The sequence below is a fragment of the Eretmochelys imbricata genome, chromosome 11, assembly GCF_965152235.1.
Source record: "Eretmochelys imbricata isolate rEreImb1 chromosome 11, rEreImb1.hap1, whole genome shotgun sequence".
Classification (NCBI taxonomy): Eukaryota; Metazoa; Chordata; order Testudines; family Cheloniidae; genus Eretmochelys; species Eretmochelys imbricata.
In genome coordinates, this window is record NC_135582.1 from 2,497,530 (window position 1) to 2,513,123 (window position 15,594).

The window sequence follows — 15,594 nt, forward strand, 5'->3', positions numbered from 1 at the left end:
GAACAAATCATGCCAAACCAAGCTCATTTCCTTCTTTGACAGGGTCTCTGGCCTAGTGGATGGGGGAAAGCAGTAGCCATGGTGTATCTTGATTTTAGTAAGGCTTTTGACAGAGCTGCATGACGTTCTCATAAATAAACTATAGAATGTGGTCTGGATGAAATTACTATAAGATGGATGCAAACTGGTTGTAAGACTGCCCTCGAAGCGTAGTTATCAATGGTTTGTTGTCAGACTGGGAGGGCGCATCTGGTGAGGTCCTGCAAGGGTTAGTCCTGGGTCTGGTAGTCGTCAGTATTTTCATTAATGACTTGAGTAACGGAGTAGAGAGGATGCTTATAAAATTACAGATGACACCAAGTTGGGAGGGGTTGCAAGCACTTTGGAGGACAGGATTAGAATTAAAAAGGATCTTGACAAATTGGAGAATTGGTCAGAAGTCAACAAGATGAAATTCAATAAAGACGAGTGCAAAGTACTTCACTTAGGAAGGATGCTCATGCTCAAATGCAGAATTACAAAATGGAGAATAACTGGCTAGGCTGCAGTACTGCTGAAAAGGATGTGGGGATTATAGTGGATTACAAATTGAATTAGAGTCAGCTCTGTGATGCAGTTCCAAAGACAGGTTAATCTCATTCTGGGAAGTATTACTAGGAGTGTCGTATATAAGACATGGGAGATCATTGCCCCGTTCTGCTCAGTACTGGGAAGGCCTCAGCAGGAGCACTGTGCCCAGTTCTGGGCATTGCACTTTAGGACAGATACGGATTAATTGGAGAAAGTCCCAAGGAAAGCAACAAAAATGATAAAAGGGTTAGAAAACCTGACCTATAACAAGAGGTTAAAAAAACTGGGCATGTTTAGTCTTGGAAAAAGAGATTGAGGGGGACTGGATACGTCTTCAGGTATGTGAAGGGCTGTTATAAAGAGGACAGTGATCAATTGTTCTCTGTGTCCACTGAAGGTAGGACAAGGAGTAATGGGTTTAATCTGCATCAAGGGAGATTTAGGTTAGATATTAGGAAAAACTTTCTAACTATAGTTAAGTTGTGGAATAGACTTCAAAGGGAAGTTGTGGGAACTCCATCACTGGAGGTTTTTAAGAACAGGTTGGACAAAACCCTGTTCGGGATGGTCTAGGTTTACTTGGTCCTACATCAGTGCAGGGGGCTGGACTTTGACCTCTCAGGGTCCCTTCCAGGCCTGTATTTCTGAGAGTCTCTGGAAATGTGTTCCACCTTAAAAACTGCCCTAGTCTGCACTAATACGCTGTCTTGAGGGGTTGGTGGGTTTTTGGGTATTGCTTGTGTGTGTGTTTGAAAGACTATGCTTAGAGCCTGGGATAAGTGCTTTTTCATCTCAATCTTAAAGGTAAATTATTTGTAGACTGTTTTTCCCATCGTACTTGTCACTTAGCCAAACTAGAGTTCTTCTCTTATCTCAGAAACAATTTGCATGTTATGTGACTGCTTTCTGAGTTTGGCAGGCTGAAGTTTCGTCCGTCTGACGTTCTGTCTGCACGTTCAGAATGCTTATCTAAACCACTTAAACCAGCCATGCACCAGCTTTCTTCCCACCACAGCCGTTTGCTGGGTACGTTTATCCAGCCATGCCCGTGGTGCTGCCAGTCAGTGCATTCTGGGAAGAATCTGGGCAGCTGTTCCATAATGCCTCAGCAGGGGGCAGCCTGTGTGTAGTGGCACAAGACGTGTGGAGCAGTGTGCTCTGGTATGTCCTGTTGCACGGAGAGCTAGGAGGGAGGAGGACCCAGCCAGTCTAGTAAGAGAACAGCTAGGTGCCAGCTTAGGCTGCTGGCCAGGGTGAAACCCAGCTAACAAGTATTAACCTTGTGATGGCCTAGTAGTGTAAGACTCATTCCAGCCCACGTCAGCGAGCATGTTCCAGAGTAAAGGCTGATGCTGGCTTCTTAGCTTGCACTGTGTGTCTTTCTCTCTGCTGTGGCATGAGTTAAGAGCAGAGGATCTGCTTTAAACGTGAAATCCCCAGCACTTGTCAAAATTCCCAACTCTAAGTGCACAGTGCTACGCTGATTCTGGGGTCCCTGAATTTCAGCTTTATGAAATGAGGGGAAACCACAGAGTTAATAAAACAGGTTTTGGGCTGCAGTGAGCCTTCCAGGGGATGCTGCTCCGGACTCTGTACCCTCTAAAGCTTCTAAAAACTTGCTGTTCAAACCACAGGAATTTCCATTCTGAGTCATGCTAACACGTTCCTCTAGTTCTTGCCCTCCCTCTGCTCAGTTATGTAATGTGGCTGGGTCGAACATTAGCTACAACCGAGCTTTCCTTTCGTGGAGAGAATCCACCATTAACCAGCTCAGCCAGGGCGAAGCTCTTTGATCTCTCTTATCCATTGGCCTTAGCAGTTGGAAGTCAAAGCTGTAGAGTTTAATACAGAGAAATCCCAATAAACTGCCCCGGTAGATTAATTAGTAACCTACCTGAACTCTCCCAGATCAGGGATGCATGTGTGTCTCCTTCCATTTCTAGAGCAAGGAACATGCTACGGGTATGGAGGGTGAGAGTTCAGACACTGAAGACCATGCACAGCTAAGGAAGGACAGCTGATAACGATCTGTGTGATACATTACGTGTTGAGTTAGCAGTGTGCAGGTACCTCATGTGAAGGGGTGAAGCTGCAAGTAGTGTGTGTGTGGTTAATTAAGGAAAACAGCACTACGTGGTTTGGGTGAGGTCAGGAGATGGGGCCCTCTCAGCCTGAAAAGGGTGTCTGCAGGTCTTTCACACCTGTATATTTGTTATGTTAGAACTGTGGGACACATCACTTCTTCGCTTATTTTATTCCAAGTTAGGATCATGAAAATGCTCCATATATAACGTGAGCACGCCACGAGGACCTATTACCAAACTAATACATGTTTCAGTCAGCTCTTCTGCCAAGTAGCTGCTCTTCATACACCAGCCAGTACCCCCACCTCCTGTCAAAGGGCACATGAAACAAACGTGCCCTGAAAGCTGACAAATCTGGGCTATTTTGCAGGATGGTGAGAGAGAGATACTAGAGCCCTGGGGCCCATATGGGGAACATCCTGCCAGCAGCCTCCCATCTGTTATAACCTTAGGGGATTTCGCATTTTGTAACCCGCAGTTTATCACTAGTAGCATTTGGCTGAGTTTCACCTAGTTAGTGTTGGGTTAAGGCTTAGTTTCAATTGGTACCTGTTCTTTCACATACTTCTCATATTCTGCATGAAATGCGATGTCATTCGCAGTTAAATTCTTTAATTCTCTTGTGTCCTAAAGAAGGAAACAATTTTGCAATGAAATTGATGCTGTCAGAAGCAGCTCGCCTGGGAAAGCACAAATGACCCTTGTTAGTGACTGCTCTTCAGCGTCTCTTCTCATGTTATGATTTTAGGCTGTTTGTTTTGTGTGAAGTAGGATGCTTTCTACTCCTAAGCTTCATGTTCCTGATCTGAGCTTGTGTTACTGTTGGTTAATTTGGCAAGGTTTTAATCTAATAAACGAAGCTCACATGGGGTTAGGAAATCTTTGGTGTAACAGGACTCTGATTCCACTGAACTAAATATTTCTTATCCCCTGTAAGGAAAAATCCTTGTTCACATTCTGTAAGGGAAGGCTGGCACATTAAAGTCAGCACTTCGAATGTCAAAGATTTTGGGTTCTAATGTCCGGTATGGAACAGTGGGAGCTATGGGCATGTTGCGTGTGTGGGGGGTGAGGGGGCTTCAGAAGCCAGTGTTCACACTTAAAGCAGGATCGTTTGGCCTGTCTTACACTTGAGTGAATTCATGTTGGTTTTGTCTTCTCTGCTCAGGAATTTAAGGAAGGCCGCCGTGCCAGTCACACAGCTCCACAGGTGCTCTTCAGCCACAGGGAGCCCCCCCTTGAACTGAAAGACACGGACGCAGCAGTAGGTGACAACATTGGCTACATCACCTTTGGTAAGCTGGGCCCAGGAAGGGCAATTTATCCCTGTCCTCCAGCGTTCACTGCGGAGAGCTGCTCCACGCTGTCTCATTGCTTGAGACTGGGAGTGAAACCGTGAAACTCCTCGTGACATGGTTCTGCATATGGAGTGGGATGCAGTACAGAGATTGATGCAGCAGTCATTCACCTCAGGGGACCAGGTACCTGTCCCTCTGGGCAGTGAGTCTTACACTCCTTCCAGCCTAGGCATCCTGTAAACGTTGGACAATTGTCTTGCTACGTGGCCGTAAAGTGCCATGCACGCAACTGGTAATGACAATCCCTATTGGACACGTGTTCCCAGCCTGAAACCATTGAATGGCTCAGCAAGATGGGCAGTCTGTGGCTCACGACTGAAATAGGAATGCTGCAAGTTAAGACTGATGCAGATTGGTCAGAGCAGCGTGGGAAAATGTTCCGAGTTTTTGCTTCGCAATTCTTGGCTCCGGTGCATGCTGATAATGTCACGTTGTCGTGGTGCACCACAACTTTATATACAGTAGTAGTAATAACAACAACCTGTCTGAATATTCCTCAGTTGGGGTGGAGAGAGACACATGAAATTCCTGTAGTTTGAAAAGAGGTTTTGGGGGTAACAGAAGTCCATATCACATCATCATCTGTCATCTCTCCTCTCCTGTTGATAAAAATAAATGACATCCATTTTCTGTGTTCAAAGTGTTCCTTGTTCTCTGTAACAGGAGATGAGGAAACAGAGAGGGGAAGGTTAATCATTTGATAGCCCAGGTCATTAAGCATGTTAAATAATGGGAAAAATAGAAACAGATTTTATGATTTGATGCATCGTGTTATTTTGAAAATACAGGTTCAGTTGATGACCAGGGGTATAGCTTTGAGTTATTCATTTGGGGAAAGATGTGCATATTTTTTGTATAATTTGTTTGGCCACAAATGTGTGTGTTGCAAATGTTCTATTAGACGCATGGTCTGAATGCACAGCTGGGACCTGAAACTTCCATCTTGGCTCTCCAGCATTCTCTTTGGTCTTGGACAAATCATTAGAGCTCTGCCTCTAATTTCCATCTGTAAAGCCGAGATACTTGCTTGCCAGGTGCTGGGAGGGCTAGTTAATATTTGCAAAGCACCACATGGTGCTAGATACTCCCCTGGAATAGTATGCCCTCCAGCCCATTTTTGGGCAACTTTGCCCATGACTTAGGAGCTGTTAGTATCGGCTGGTGGTAGATCTGGAAGCAGGCACTGTGCAGACTTCTCCATGAGAGCTGTGACAATACACCTGGTTCTTGAGCTGCAGCATGCTCTGCTACACTTGTCCCAATCCTTTCCTGTGATGCTTGGCACCGGGCTCTGATTTATGTGCTGGGCACTCTTGCCCTGCGTGGATCAGACAGGCCTAAGTGAGGACTGCTCTCCAAGACTCCAGTAATAAAAATATGGAGGTGTTCACCAATACCTAGGTGTAGGCGTAGAGTGCGCCATACTGATAGGCATTATGCACATGGTATTGACGGAATGTACGTTATGTATGTGGCTTTGGGAAGTTGTTAACTGAATGATCAGGATCTTCCCACAGCTCTGTTCACGCGTGACAGGTATCCCCCAGCACTTGGCAAAGCTGAAATCAGCTTTGGCATTAGAGAACAGGAACCTTGTCAAAGCAAAGATGCATGAATACCTTGTGCCAAGGACAGTGAGGGAGTCCTGGCATGGCTCATCAGCACTTGGGATGTAATATTTGAAACGAGATAAGGGAAAGTGTAGGGATGTAACTTCACAGACCAGTACCTGGGATGCTAGTATCCAAAACAGAGAGAAGGAAGATACAGAGCAACAAGTACAAACTGGCGGGTTGGATTTTTGTTACATACAGAAAGTTTTGAAACGTTTTGTAAAACCATGTTATAAATATAGCTAGTATAAATACATATTTCCAAAGCGCACCTTTGGTGTAAGGTGAACGTCCTGCGAGATAAGAATTGCTTTCCAGAAGGAGGATATTTGTCTCCTTTTTTCATGGTACTATTTTGTCCTTAGGCAATACGTTTGGTTAAGTTCGGTTATTTGGCCTCTTGAACATTTTTAAGAATGAGCCACAAGTGCAGTTAATGATTGGCTACAGCTTTTAGTCAATAGATGAAACTGGGACAAAAGTGGGTCAGTATGTTAAGGCTTTTCACTTCAGAGCACCCTTTCTTGCACTCGTTTGAGAGTAGGACGCACAGATGCTGTTGCCTCCCTTTGCTGAATAAAGCGAAGTTCATACTGGTGTGTTGTTGTGATACCTGTCTGTACAAGAGTCCTGAGCTAAGATTCGTATCTCAGAGACATCCGGCAACTCGTGAGTGATATGGGAGCACAATGTAATAGCAGATCTTAGACCATGCACGAGCTCTGCAACTCGCTTTAGATCACAGGCTTTATGTGTGAGCAGCTCTTCTTCAATGTCAGATTTAACTGCCCCTTTGTGAAATTAGCCCCATGCCAGAGGCCTGTCAGTCCTGGGAATGGTAATTGAGTTGTTCCCACAAAATAACAGCCCTTGGAACTGTACATGTCTGCCACTCACAGTTGGCACCTTGCTTCCTGGGCCGGCGTAACTAATAGCTCTTGGCTTATCCAGCAAGCGGACAGTCCACATGGCAGTGCTGAGACCTGCCTTCTGTGAAAGGCACTTCTGTTTGTACTGTGGCAGAAGGATGCAAAATTTCATCCTGGACACTTATTTTCCTCCGGATGCATCGGGGTTTTAGCAGATTATATTCAGCGGTGACAGGGCAATCAGCAGCACCTGATGGCTTCCCAAGGTGCTGTCCAAGTGTATCTGCCCTGTCAGCTTGTAGTTGGGGGTGGGGTGATTGGCAGGGTCTGGTGATGAGCAAGGGTCATGTCAAAGGGTAGAATTCTGACATGAATACAGTATTGATTTGCCATGTAAAATCACACGTTCTCTACCTGGCCTCTTAAATCTTCATGGTCATGAGGTTTTCTCTGTGCATTAGATCAGGAAGAAGATTTCTGCTCTGTCATTAGTAGAAAATATGTATGGGGTCTTTGTTACTAGTTTAGAAGAGACAGGCGGGATTAGGTTTCTTTCCATGTTTCATTCACTGAACAGACCAGTTTTTAGTTTATTTTGCCTCTCTGCCCTCTTAAGGTGTCTGTTGAAAGACATTCGTCTAGCTTAGGAAAAGTGAATGAGAAGTACTTTTTGCAGGTACAACGATGTGATCATCTTCAGATTAACTCCAGTCACCTATGTCAACCAGACTATCAGATCGTACAGCTGTCAGTGTTGCCATGGGTGACTCTGAGACGGCAAATTTTGGAGCAGTGCTGTTAAGCCTTGTGTTAAAATTCCAAGTGCCATTCAGGCATATGGTGCAGGCAAGGGCTCTTGCATGGATCTCGTGTGTGTTAAGGCTCATGTATTCAAACAGCTCTTCAGTAGCTGTTCATATCCGAGAGACGTGGGTGTGTCTGCCTCTGCCACTCTTCCTAGCTGGTGCTCAGCCTGGGTCGGAAATAAAACTCATTGCGCTGTTGCTTTATCTTTCCAGTGCTGTTCCCCCGCCATACCAACCCCGCCGCCAGGGACAACACCATCAACCTGATCCACACGTTCCGGGACTACCTGCACTATCATATCAAATGCTCCAAGGTACAGCGGGGACTGTGCTGATTTCATGTAACGCTGGGTTCTGGAGGGGCGGGGGAGGGTCTTAAATGCAGAGTTCATCTCCACCTCTCTGCTTCACGTGCTTCCAACGCTGAGAGCATAGCGTGTAGCCCTTCGGAAATGCCACGTGCTGCATAATCCCTGAATGTGGAATTGAGTCTGCAGAGGGGGCACGTTTTAAACCCTGCCCTCTTCTTCGGTTCTGTCCGTGATCCCCGCAGGGTAGCATGCGCGCTCCACCCCTCAGGCCAGCCCTCGGGTTTCAGGGTTTAGTCCTGTTAGGATGATACCAGCTGATGTTTGAAAACCAAAGTGTGCGAATGGAACCTTCAGCGTTTGTTTTGTAATGCAACCCAGGCCTATATTCACACGCGTATGAGGGCAAAAACGTCAGATTTCCTCAAGGTGCTGAACCGTGCCCGTCCAGACGCGGAGAAGAAGGAAATGAAAACAATCACGTGAGTATCAAAGCCGGGACCCGTGGGCCTGTAAGAGTCTCGTGAACACAGGTCACGTCACAGCCAGTACAGTGTGTGTTGGAGAGGTTCTCAATAGCTTTGCATGGTGAGCGCACATTGGAAAGGCATTCCTGGTGAGTAAGCACGGTTATAAAATGGAGTAGAATTCTTTTGTCCAGAGCCCAGGAAGCCCTGGGAAGAGGGCAGTAGAATAGAGAACCTTATGATGTTCTTTAACAAGCTTGGTTATTTAAAGGCTTCTGCTGTCTGACCTTCTCTTTTTTTAATAATCCAGCTTATTTGTAAAGTGCACTCTGCCTTTCCCAGGAGGGCATTTTCTCAATTCTGAAAGGGGTAGATCTGGGTTGGTGGAAGGCAGCAGATCTGGAGACAGGAAGCATTTTGATACCTCTGTATATAGCATCTGTTGTATAAACGGCATTGCTGAAGTGTGCGGAACAAAGCATCCCAAGTGATGGGCTAGCATGGCTCTCTGCTGGCAGAGTTTTTGCAGTAGCTAGTCTAACACGCACTCCAGGGCCTTTCCTTCACAGAGAGAAAGTGCATTGATTCTCCAGATTGTGGGGTTGACTTTGTACCTAGAATTAAAACCTTGTTAAATTAAACGCAACTCTCCTCCATATTTAAATATTGTTAGGAGAAAATCGAAACTTTGAGGACAGGCTGACGGCTCATCCCTAAAACTGTCACCCTTAAGGCAGAAGAGTAGCGTGTTAAATGCTGTCAACTTAACTCTGAATGTCCTGCCTCTTGTTAGATATTCTCACATTTCGGCAACTCCCTTCAGAATCTATCAGTAGAGCTCATCCATGCTCCACTCAAGTGTGGAACGTAAATGTGGACTAGGCACATGCATAGTTTATAAACCCGGTGAAAAGTATTCACGGGCCGGGCCAGCCCATCCCAGGCTAAGAAGTTGGCTCAAACATTCACCCTTAACTAAGGGATCTGACTGCGGACTAATTAGTTAGCAAATTTCACCTTTAAATCTTCACGGAACCTAAACTCAAATCTCAGAGTGGCAGACTTTTCCTTCACGCCTGCATTTGAAAAACAAACTCATTTTCAGGTATCAGACAGGTTCTTCCCTCCGGCTGGGAGCCTTGGAGCCTGTCTGGGGAACCCAAGGCTGGATTTCCCTTACACTGACTCTGTGGTCTTGGACAAGTGAAGTTGCTGCTCTGCCTCTGTTCCCGTTTCTGTGAAATGGGGATGGTGCCATTGCCCGCCGCCGTCTGCAGGAGGTGGAGGATGGCTGTAAAGCGCTCTCAGCATTGAACGCACGGTAGATGTTAGCAGTTGCATTATGCCTCCGCTGCCCTGTGAGCAAAAGAGAATCCCAGAAAATCAAAACGTGAGAACTAGCCGTTAGCTTACGATGCAACAGTATAGATGTGATTCTGTCATTCAGACAAGAAGGGCTGGAGCATCAGGGCATAATCCTGTGACAGTCTCTTGTAAGTCTGCACTGGTCCTCTCTCCCCAGCTAATCCTGGAACCTCTGAGGGGGAAGGGTCAGCCTTGAGAATTGGGAAAGGCTGACCTGCCTGCAGTTCGGTTAAAGCCCAACACCTGCAGCTATTCTGTGTGTGAATCCCACTTAACTGCCTGTTTTCAAGGGAAATAAAGGCTTTTATCTCACACCTGGCTAGCCTAGATGATGGGGGAAAGCTAAAATTCTGTCTGCCTCCATTTAAACGGGTAGTTCTTGTCTTGACTGACCTCAGTAAGTACCTTAAATTGCCCTGTTTTGCTGTTAAAGAGCAGACAGTTTGGGAGCTCAGTCCTAGCGCATGGGGGGTTGTGTTCGTTGGCTCTGAAGGGAAGGATTTTAAGCAGTTCTGTAATTGAGTGCTGAGGAAGCTTCTTGCATGTGTTTTTGATGATAATCAATAAGTTTGGCCCTTTCAGGGCTGGAGTTCAGATCTCCTTAGTTAGTTTAAACTCTGCTTTAGGGCCCAAAGGAGAATGAGCTAGGACATCTTGCCCATTTCCAGAAGCATATTAACTTTCCCTATTATAATATGGGATAGCCGTTGGTCACAGCTTACTGCCTCTGATCCCTAGACAGGATGGGGGCAGAACTACCTCTCCCCCTAGATACGGCAGAGTGACCAAATCTGGATTAAGGCTGTTGGAGGGGCATAGAGAAACCACACAGCAATTCTCAGCTGGACTAGGCCTCTTGATGAGGAAGACGTTGGCATCCATCGCTGAGCCCTTCCCACAGAGAGAGGGAACAGGTTTGTCCTGGTGGAGGGCAGGGCAGATGGTGAGCAAGGGGGCTGGGGGTTGAGTGAGCTATGGAGGGTTGGGTACAAGAGCATAACCCCAATGTGGGAGCGGATTAAGATGAGCTCGTATCTCATTCGCTTATTTCCCCGCTCGCTTTCTTGTTTGCAGGAGCCTCTTCCATGCCAGACAGTTCGCTGGCGACTCTCTTCAGCAGACAGAGTCCCGCACAGGTGTCAAGGTCCAGAGCCAAAGGCTGACAGGCAGAGCAGTTGAGGCCAAGAGATGAAACAGCAGATAGGTACAGCAGAAAGGCAGCTGGCTCGGTCTTCTTGCCAGCAATCAGTCCTCTTAAGGGCTAGTCAGGAAAGCTGGGGGTTTGAAAGTAGATAGTACCAAATTGCCGTTAATGTTCCATTTACTGTTCTAATGCTACTTGCTTATCTAGCAGGATGACTGTACAGGAACTGACTAGTAATTGGCATGAGCAGCAGGTTAGTCTGGTGCCAGCTGTCATGGCATCTCTCCTCGCGAGTCGGAAGAAATGCCCTGGGGGGGTTCACAGGTCACGTGCAGTGCCGTCACAGAGAACTGTCCCTAAGGCACATATTGCTGTGGTGAGCTTTGGGTCCAGCCAGTCGGGGTGTGTGTGTGAACCCGGAGATGGACAGAGCTTGGCAGGGTGTAGACATACAGCTCTGAAATAGGCATCGTTTGCAGTAAGTGGAGTTAAAGACGGGAGGGGTTCTAGGCAGGGACCCTCGGCCTTATCCAGGATCCTTGAACACATCTTAGTGGCTGATGAAGTGATCTGTGCCTCTCCTGTCCCTTAAAGTGACATTGCTGGCTATGAATCATACTTTGAAAAGCAACGTATAAAATCTCTGGGGCTGGTGGAAATGGTGCAAAAATGAGGGGGAGGGTTTAATCTCATTTACTTAACACTAATTGCGCTTGGTTCACATTTTGCACCTCACTCAGCTTGGGCTGTGAAAATAGACATGTCAGTTTCACCTTAGCACTGGTCTGCAATGAGTGACTGTTTTGGGGATTGTCCAGTGGGTCTGGAATTTCCATTAAGCCTTGTAGAATATCTTCAAAAACCAGATTTTGGGCCCAGTGCAAATATTGTGTGTCCATTGAAGCACCTGGAGTAAGAGGCCGCTCTGAAGAAGTGGATTGTTCCAGCGAGAGGAATGATATTTGGGGGGCCTTAGAAGTGGCTCAGCCATGCAGGGAGTCTTGCCATGGAAACACTCAGGTTTGTTATGTGTTCATAGGTGTGTGGAACAGCAAAACACCAGGAAGAAACAAAAGAACCACATGCAGAAATGTTGCGTCCCTAGAGAGATGATAGTGCAAGTCCCAGCAGGCTTTCAAGACAGCCCTCTGCCCGCTCTCAACGTTCAGACTGTAGCTGGCTTTACTGAAAAGGGGCCGGGCTCATTTTTAATCCAATATTGCCCACTACTAATGGTGGTGGTGGTGGTTTAGGTGCGCCCTTCTCAGCCTTTTCCACGTGCCCTTCGGCAGCCGTGGGTAGCTTAAAGCCTCCGCCATGGTGCTGCGGTGTCACGCACTGATTCATTTTGAGTTAACGGTTTGCACTGGGGAAATTCCAGGTGCCGGGAGCAGGGTCTGGGGGGTTTAGTATGATAGAAAATTCTCTCCTCTTACAAAACGGTTCTGTGCTGTTGGGCCTGCCTGGGGGAGGGCAGAGGGCAGAACTGCTTGGTCCCAGTTAGCTGCGGGTGTTTGCTGTGTTCGCTCCCCCAGAAGGTAGTTGGTGCATTTCTGAGGGGAGTTTTGCCACAGCTGGGGCATTGATAATGACTTTTAAATGCTTCTTCCTCCTCATGTCACATCTGTCCAGTGCATTGGAGCCTCTTAGGGGTATGTCTACACAGCAACGTAAGCCTAGGCTCAAACCTAACCCCCCTTGCTTCCACACACCAATTGTGTTAACCTAGGGTCCCAGGACCCTGCAGGGCTGGAGGGTCCGAGCCCATGTTAACTTGGGACCTAGGGTTCGAGCCCTATTGCTTTTGTGTATGCTTGCAGCCCCGGCTTGACTTGGGTCCCAGAATTCATAGACTCATAGACCATCAGGGTTGGAAGGGACCTCAGGAGGTATCTAGTCCAACCCCCTGCTCAAAGCAGGACCAACCCCAACTAAATGATCCCAGCCAGGGCTTTGTCAAGCTGGGCCTTAAAAACCTCTAAGAATGGAGATTGCACCACCTCCCTAGGAAACCCATTCTAGTGCTCCAGTTCTTCCAGTTGTATCCCAGAGTTCCTTGGGGCAACTTCCTTAGTCCTCTCCATGCTAACAGTCTGTGATGCAATCTATTGCACTTGCTTACAAATGGAAACCACACGTCTATTTGCAAAGATAACAGCTGAGATCAATATAAACCCATTGTCTGCTGAACACTGGTCTTCAAGCATGCTACCAGAGAGCCTGCAGGGTTTTCAGTGGAGACCTATCAGAAGACATTTTTTGCAAAGAGAGCTGCTTGAGTCACAAGAGCACAGTCAGATTTTGGTGCGCGCTGCCTGGGTTGCCCTGCAGGGAGAGGGAGTGGCAGAGCTCCCTGCTCAGCATGGCCAGGGGAGGATGACCCCCAACACTCTGGCTGCTCCCACTCCCTGGGGCTGTGCATGCAGAGCTGCTTGGCTAGTGTGCACTGTCAGGGTGCTGAGTGGGAGTCAGCCCCAAAATTCCCCACATCCTCCCAGGGATCCCTTATCTCTGCCTCCTGGGGCATGGCAGGTACAGGAATAAGGGATCCCAGGCAGTGGTGGATTAGTCACTGGGCCAATGGGGCCAGTGCCCGGGGGGCCTGGAAAAGTGGGCATGCCCTGCTCCGCCTGCCCGCTCACCTGGCACTCCCCGACCCTGCTCTCCGGCAGGAGTGCTGGACTTGGGGGGCAGGACAAGCCCCTGTGCCACAACCCCCATTTCCCCAGCAACCGCGCTGGGGCGGGAGAACAGCCGCTTGCTCGGGCCCAGGGCCCCACAAAACCGTAATCCACCTCTGATCTCGGAGGGGTGCTGGAGCACACTGCTCCCCAAGCCCAGGGGATGCACTTCACTGCTTTGTAGCTGGCAGCCGCCAGGCTGGTATGTGCGAGTGTTTTTCCTCTGAAACCTACATCTTATGTCAACTTCAAAACAGACAAAAATAAATAAAAAACCAACCAACCAAAAACCCCTTCATTGAACAACCCATTTTAAACATTCAGCATTGCAAAGTTTCAGTTTAATCATCTGATGGCCCTGGAGACTGATGTCCTAATTATCCTCAGAACAGATGCCCCTGGGCATTTTCCCGCCGGCCTGACTCAGCCTGGAGCTGGCGAGCCCAGTTCTCAAATCAGTTCAGTATAAAGCCTCCCCGGGCAGCAGTCATCCTACGGGGACAGCCACCGAAGGAGCTAATTACGCTGTTTATGAACTCCTGCTCCTTACAGCACCTGAGTCCTGTCCGCAGCACCGTCACAGTGAGGAGACAGGGTGGGCAGTTGAGTTTTCCCACAGTGCCACACATTTGTAGGGCTAGAGTGTCGACACGGAGGCCGGGAGGGGGGCCATGCACTCTGGGATAAGGTTACTTTGACCCTGGTCTGTGCACTGCAGCGTGGAGGCCAGAGCCCTAGATTCGAGCCTGGGTCAGAAAATCCTTAACCCAGGGTTACAATACAGTGTTGGCGCTCAAGCCCAGGCTTCCTGCGGGGTTCAGCTGACTCGAGTCCCACTATAACCCATGGCTTACGTTGCTGTGTAGAGAAACCCTCTTGGTCATAATATTACTGGTTCTGAGAGACCCGCATGGTGCCTTGCTGTCATCCATGCTCGTATCCGTCTGGCTCTGGTGAATGGAGGCTTCCTCCACTGAACCCTCTTGCAACAAACTGCCCAAGGAAAGCAAACCAGACTGTGACTGATCCTCTGCAGCTGGTCACCCTATGTCTTGGGACGTGTGCACGTAGGCTAGGCATCTTCCCCTCCTGCCACTCCAGTCCCTTCATTGGCTTCTGCTCCTTGTCCTCTTCTTCCAGGCCTTCCATAACCATGACCACGTATCTGCTCTCATTTCCTTCCATGCTCCTTGCAGTTCTCTCCCCCTCCTCTTTCCCCTCTTGCGTGGAACAGCCTGCCCTTCAGCTTGCTGAGCTCCCCCTTGAAAACACTCCCCCAAATCCTCTCCACGGCCTCCCTTCCCCAAACGGCATTGTCTCGCCTATGTTGAAAGGGAGCACAATGGATGTCCATGTGGAACTGTACTGTGACTGAGTAACGTGTGCGATACTTGGCAAGAGAATACCCCTAATATTGCCCTTCTGCTCCTTACAGGGGGAAGACGTTCGCATCCCGTTAACGCATGGGGTGTGGCGGAGGCCGCCGCTGAAGTCAGAAGGCTGGAGCACTTGCTACTTGATAATCGTAGCTTTTAATGTTGCACCTCTCTGGGCTCTTAAGGAATACAACCAATCGGGTTCTGTTTTGTACAAGTTTGGGAAGTAATCTGCGGAAACGAGCTGTGCTTGCAAGGACTTACTAGTTCAAAAAAACAAACAAAAAAACAACCACCTTAATTCCATTTTGATCAGTTTAATTTCTTTTCTTTTTCTTTTTTTTTCCAAGCTGTTTTGCTTTGCAATATGTTTCTGGTAATGAGTTGCAGTATTTCTTATGAGAATAATGCAATATTAACTTGTTTTCTTCTGAGTATTTGAGTTCAAAACTCCTGTATCTGAAGAAATACTGTTGGGGTTCATTAATAAAGGAGATCTTTCTATCTTAACGGCTTGTGGGAGTTTGGATTGTTCTAGAAATGAGACCTGGAAAAGCCCTATGAAGTTCACTTAGCACTTCCCAGTAGTCCCGGACAGAGTGTAGGTTGAGCAAGCATTTCTGGTCTAAGCACTTTCACTCGCTTGTAACATCTTCAATCTTTTGGGCTGAAATTTGGCAACATCAGGCTCAGCCCAGGAGTGACTGTTTTTCAGAGCTGAACCAAAGGTGGCTTTGATTTTGAAAAACGGAGGTAGGTATTTTCTCCCCTGTAATGTGATCCTTGACCAGCTGGGGTGCCCCAGCTAATGGAACTGAAACGGGAACTGCTGCCGGGTGATGGCCCTAGAGCTCCCTCTGCTCTTGTGAAAATCGCCTGATGTGTGAAGAGTGAACGGCGTAAAACCTCTGCACACGCTCACTGATACAGTGTGGTCCCTTCCTGCTCTGTGC

General features: G+C 47.8%; 1 protein-coding gene across 2 annotated transcripts in view; it reads left to right on the forward strand.

Annotated features, from left to right (window-relative positions):
- The window catches only part of ARPC2 (actin related protein 2/3 complex subunit 2), a 33,920-nt gene extending 18,769 nt beyond the window's left edge, over positions 1 to 15,151 (forward strand). The window contains exons 7-11 of one of the 2 annotated variants that reach the window (XM_077829430.1): positions 3,823 to 3,949; positions 7,514 to 7,614; positions 7,990 to 8,090; positions 10,515 to 10,644; positions 14,701 to 15,151. In XM_077829430.1, coding sequence (XP_077685556.1) covers positions 3,823 to 3,949; positions 7,514 to 7,614; positions 7,990 to 8,090; positions 10,515 to 10,632 — 447 coding nt within the window. In that variant the 3' untranslated portion in view covers positions 10,633 to 10,644; positions 14,701 to 15,151. The remainder of the gene's footprint in view (positions 1 to 3,822; positions 3,950 to 7,513; positions 7,615 to 7,989; positions 8,091 to 10,514; positions 10,645 to 14,700) is intronic. The other variant, XM_077829431.1, reaches the window with a different exon arrangement.
- The last annotated feature ends 443 nt before the right edge of the window (positions 15,152 to 15,594 follow it).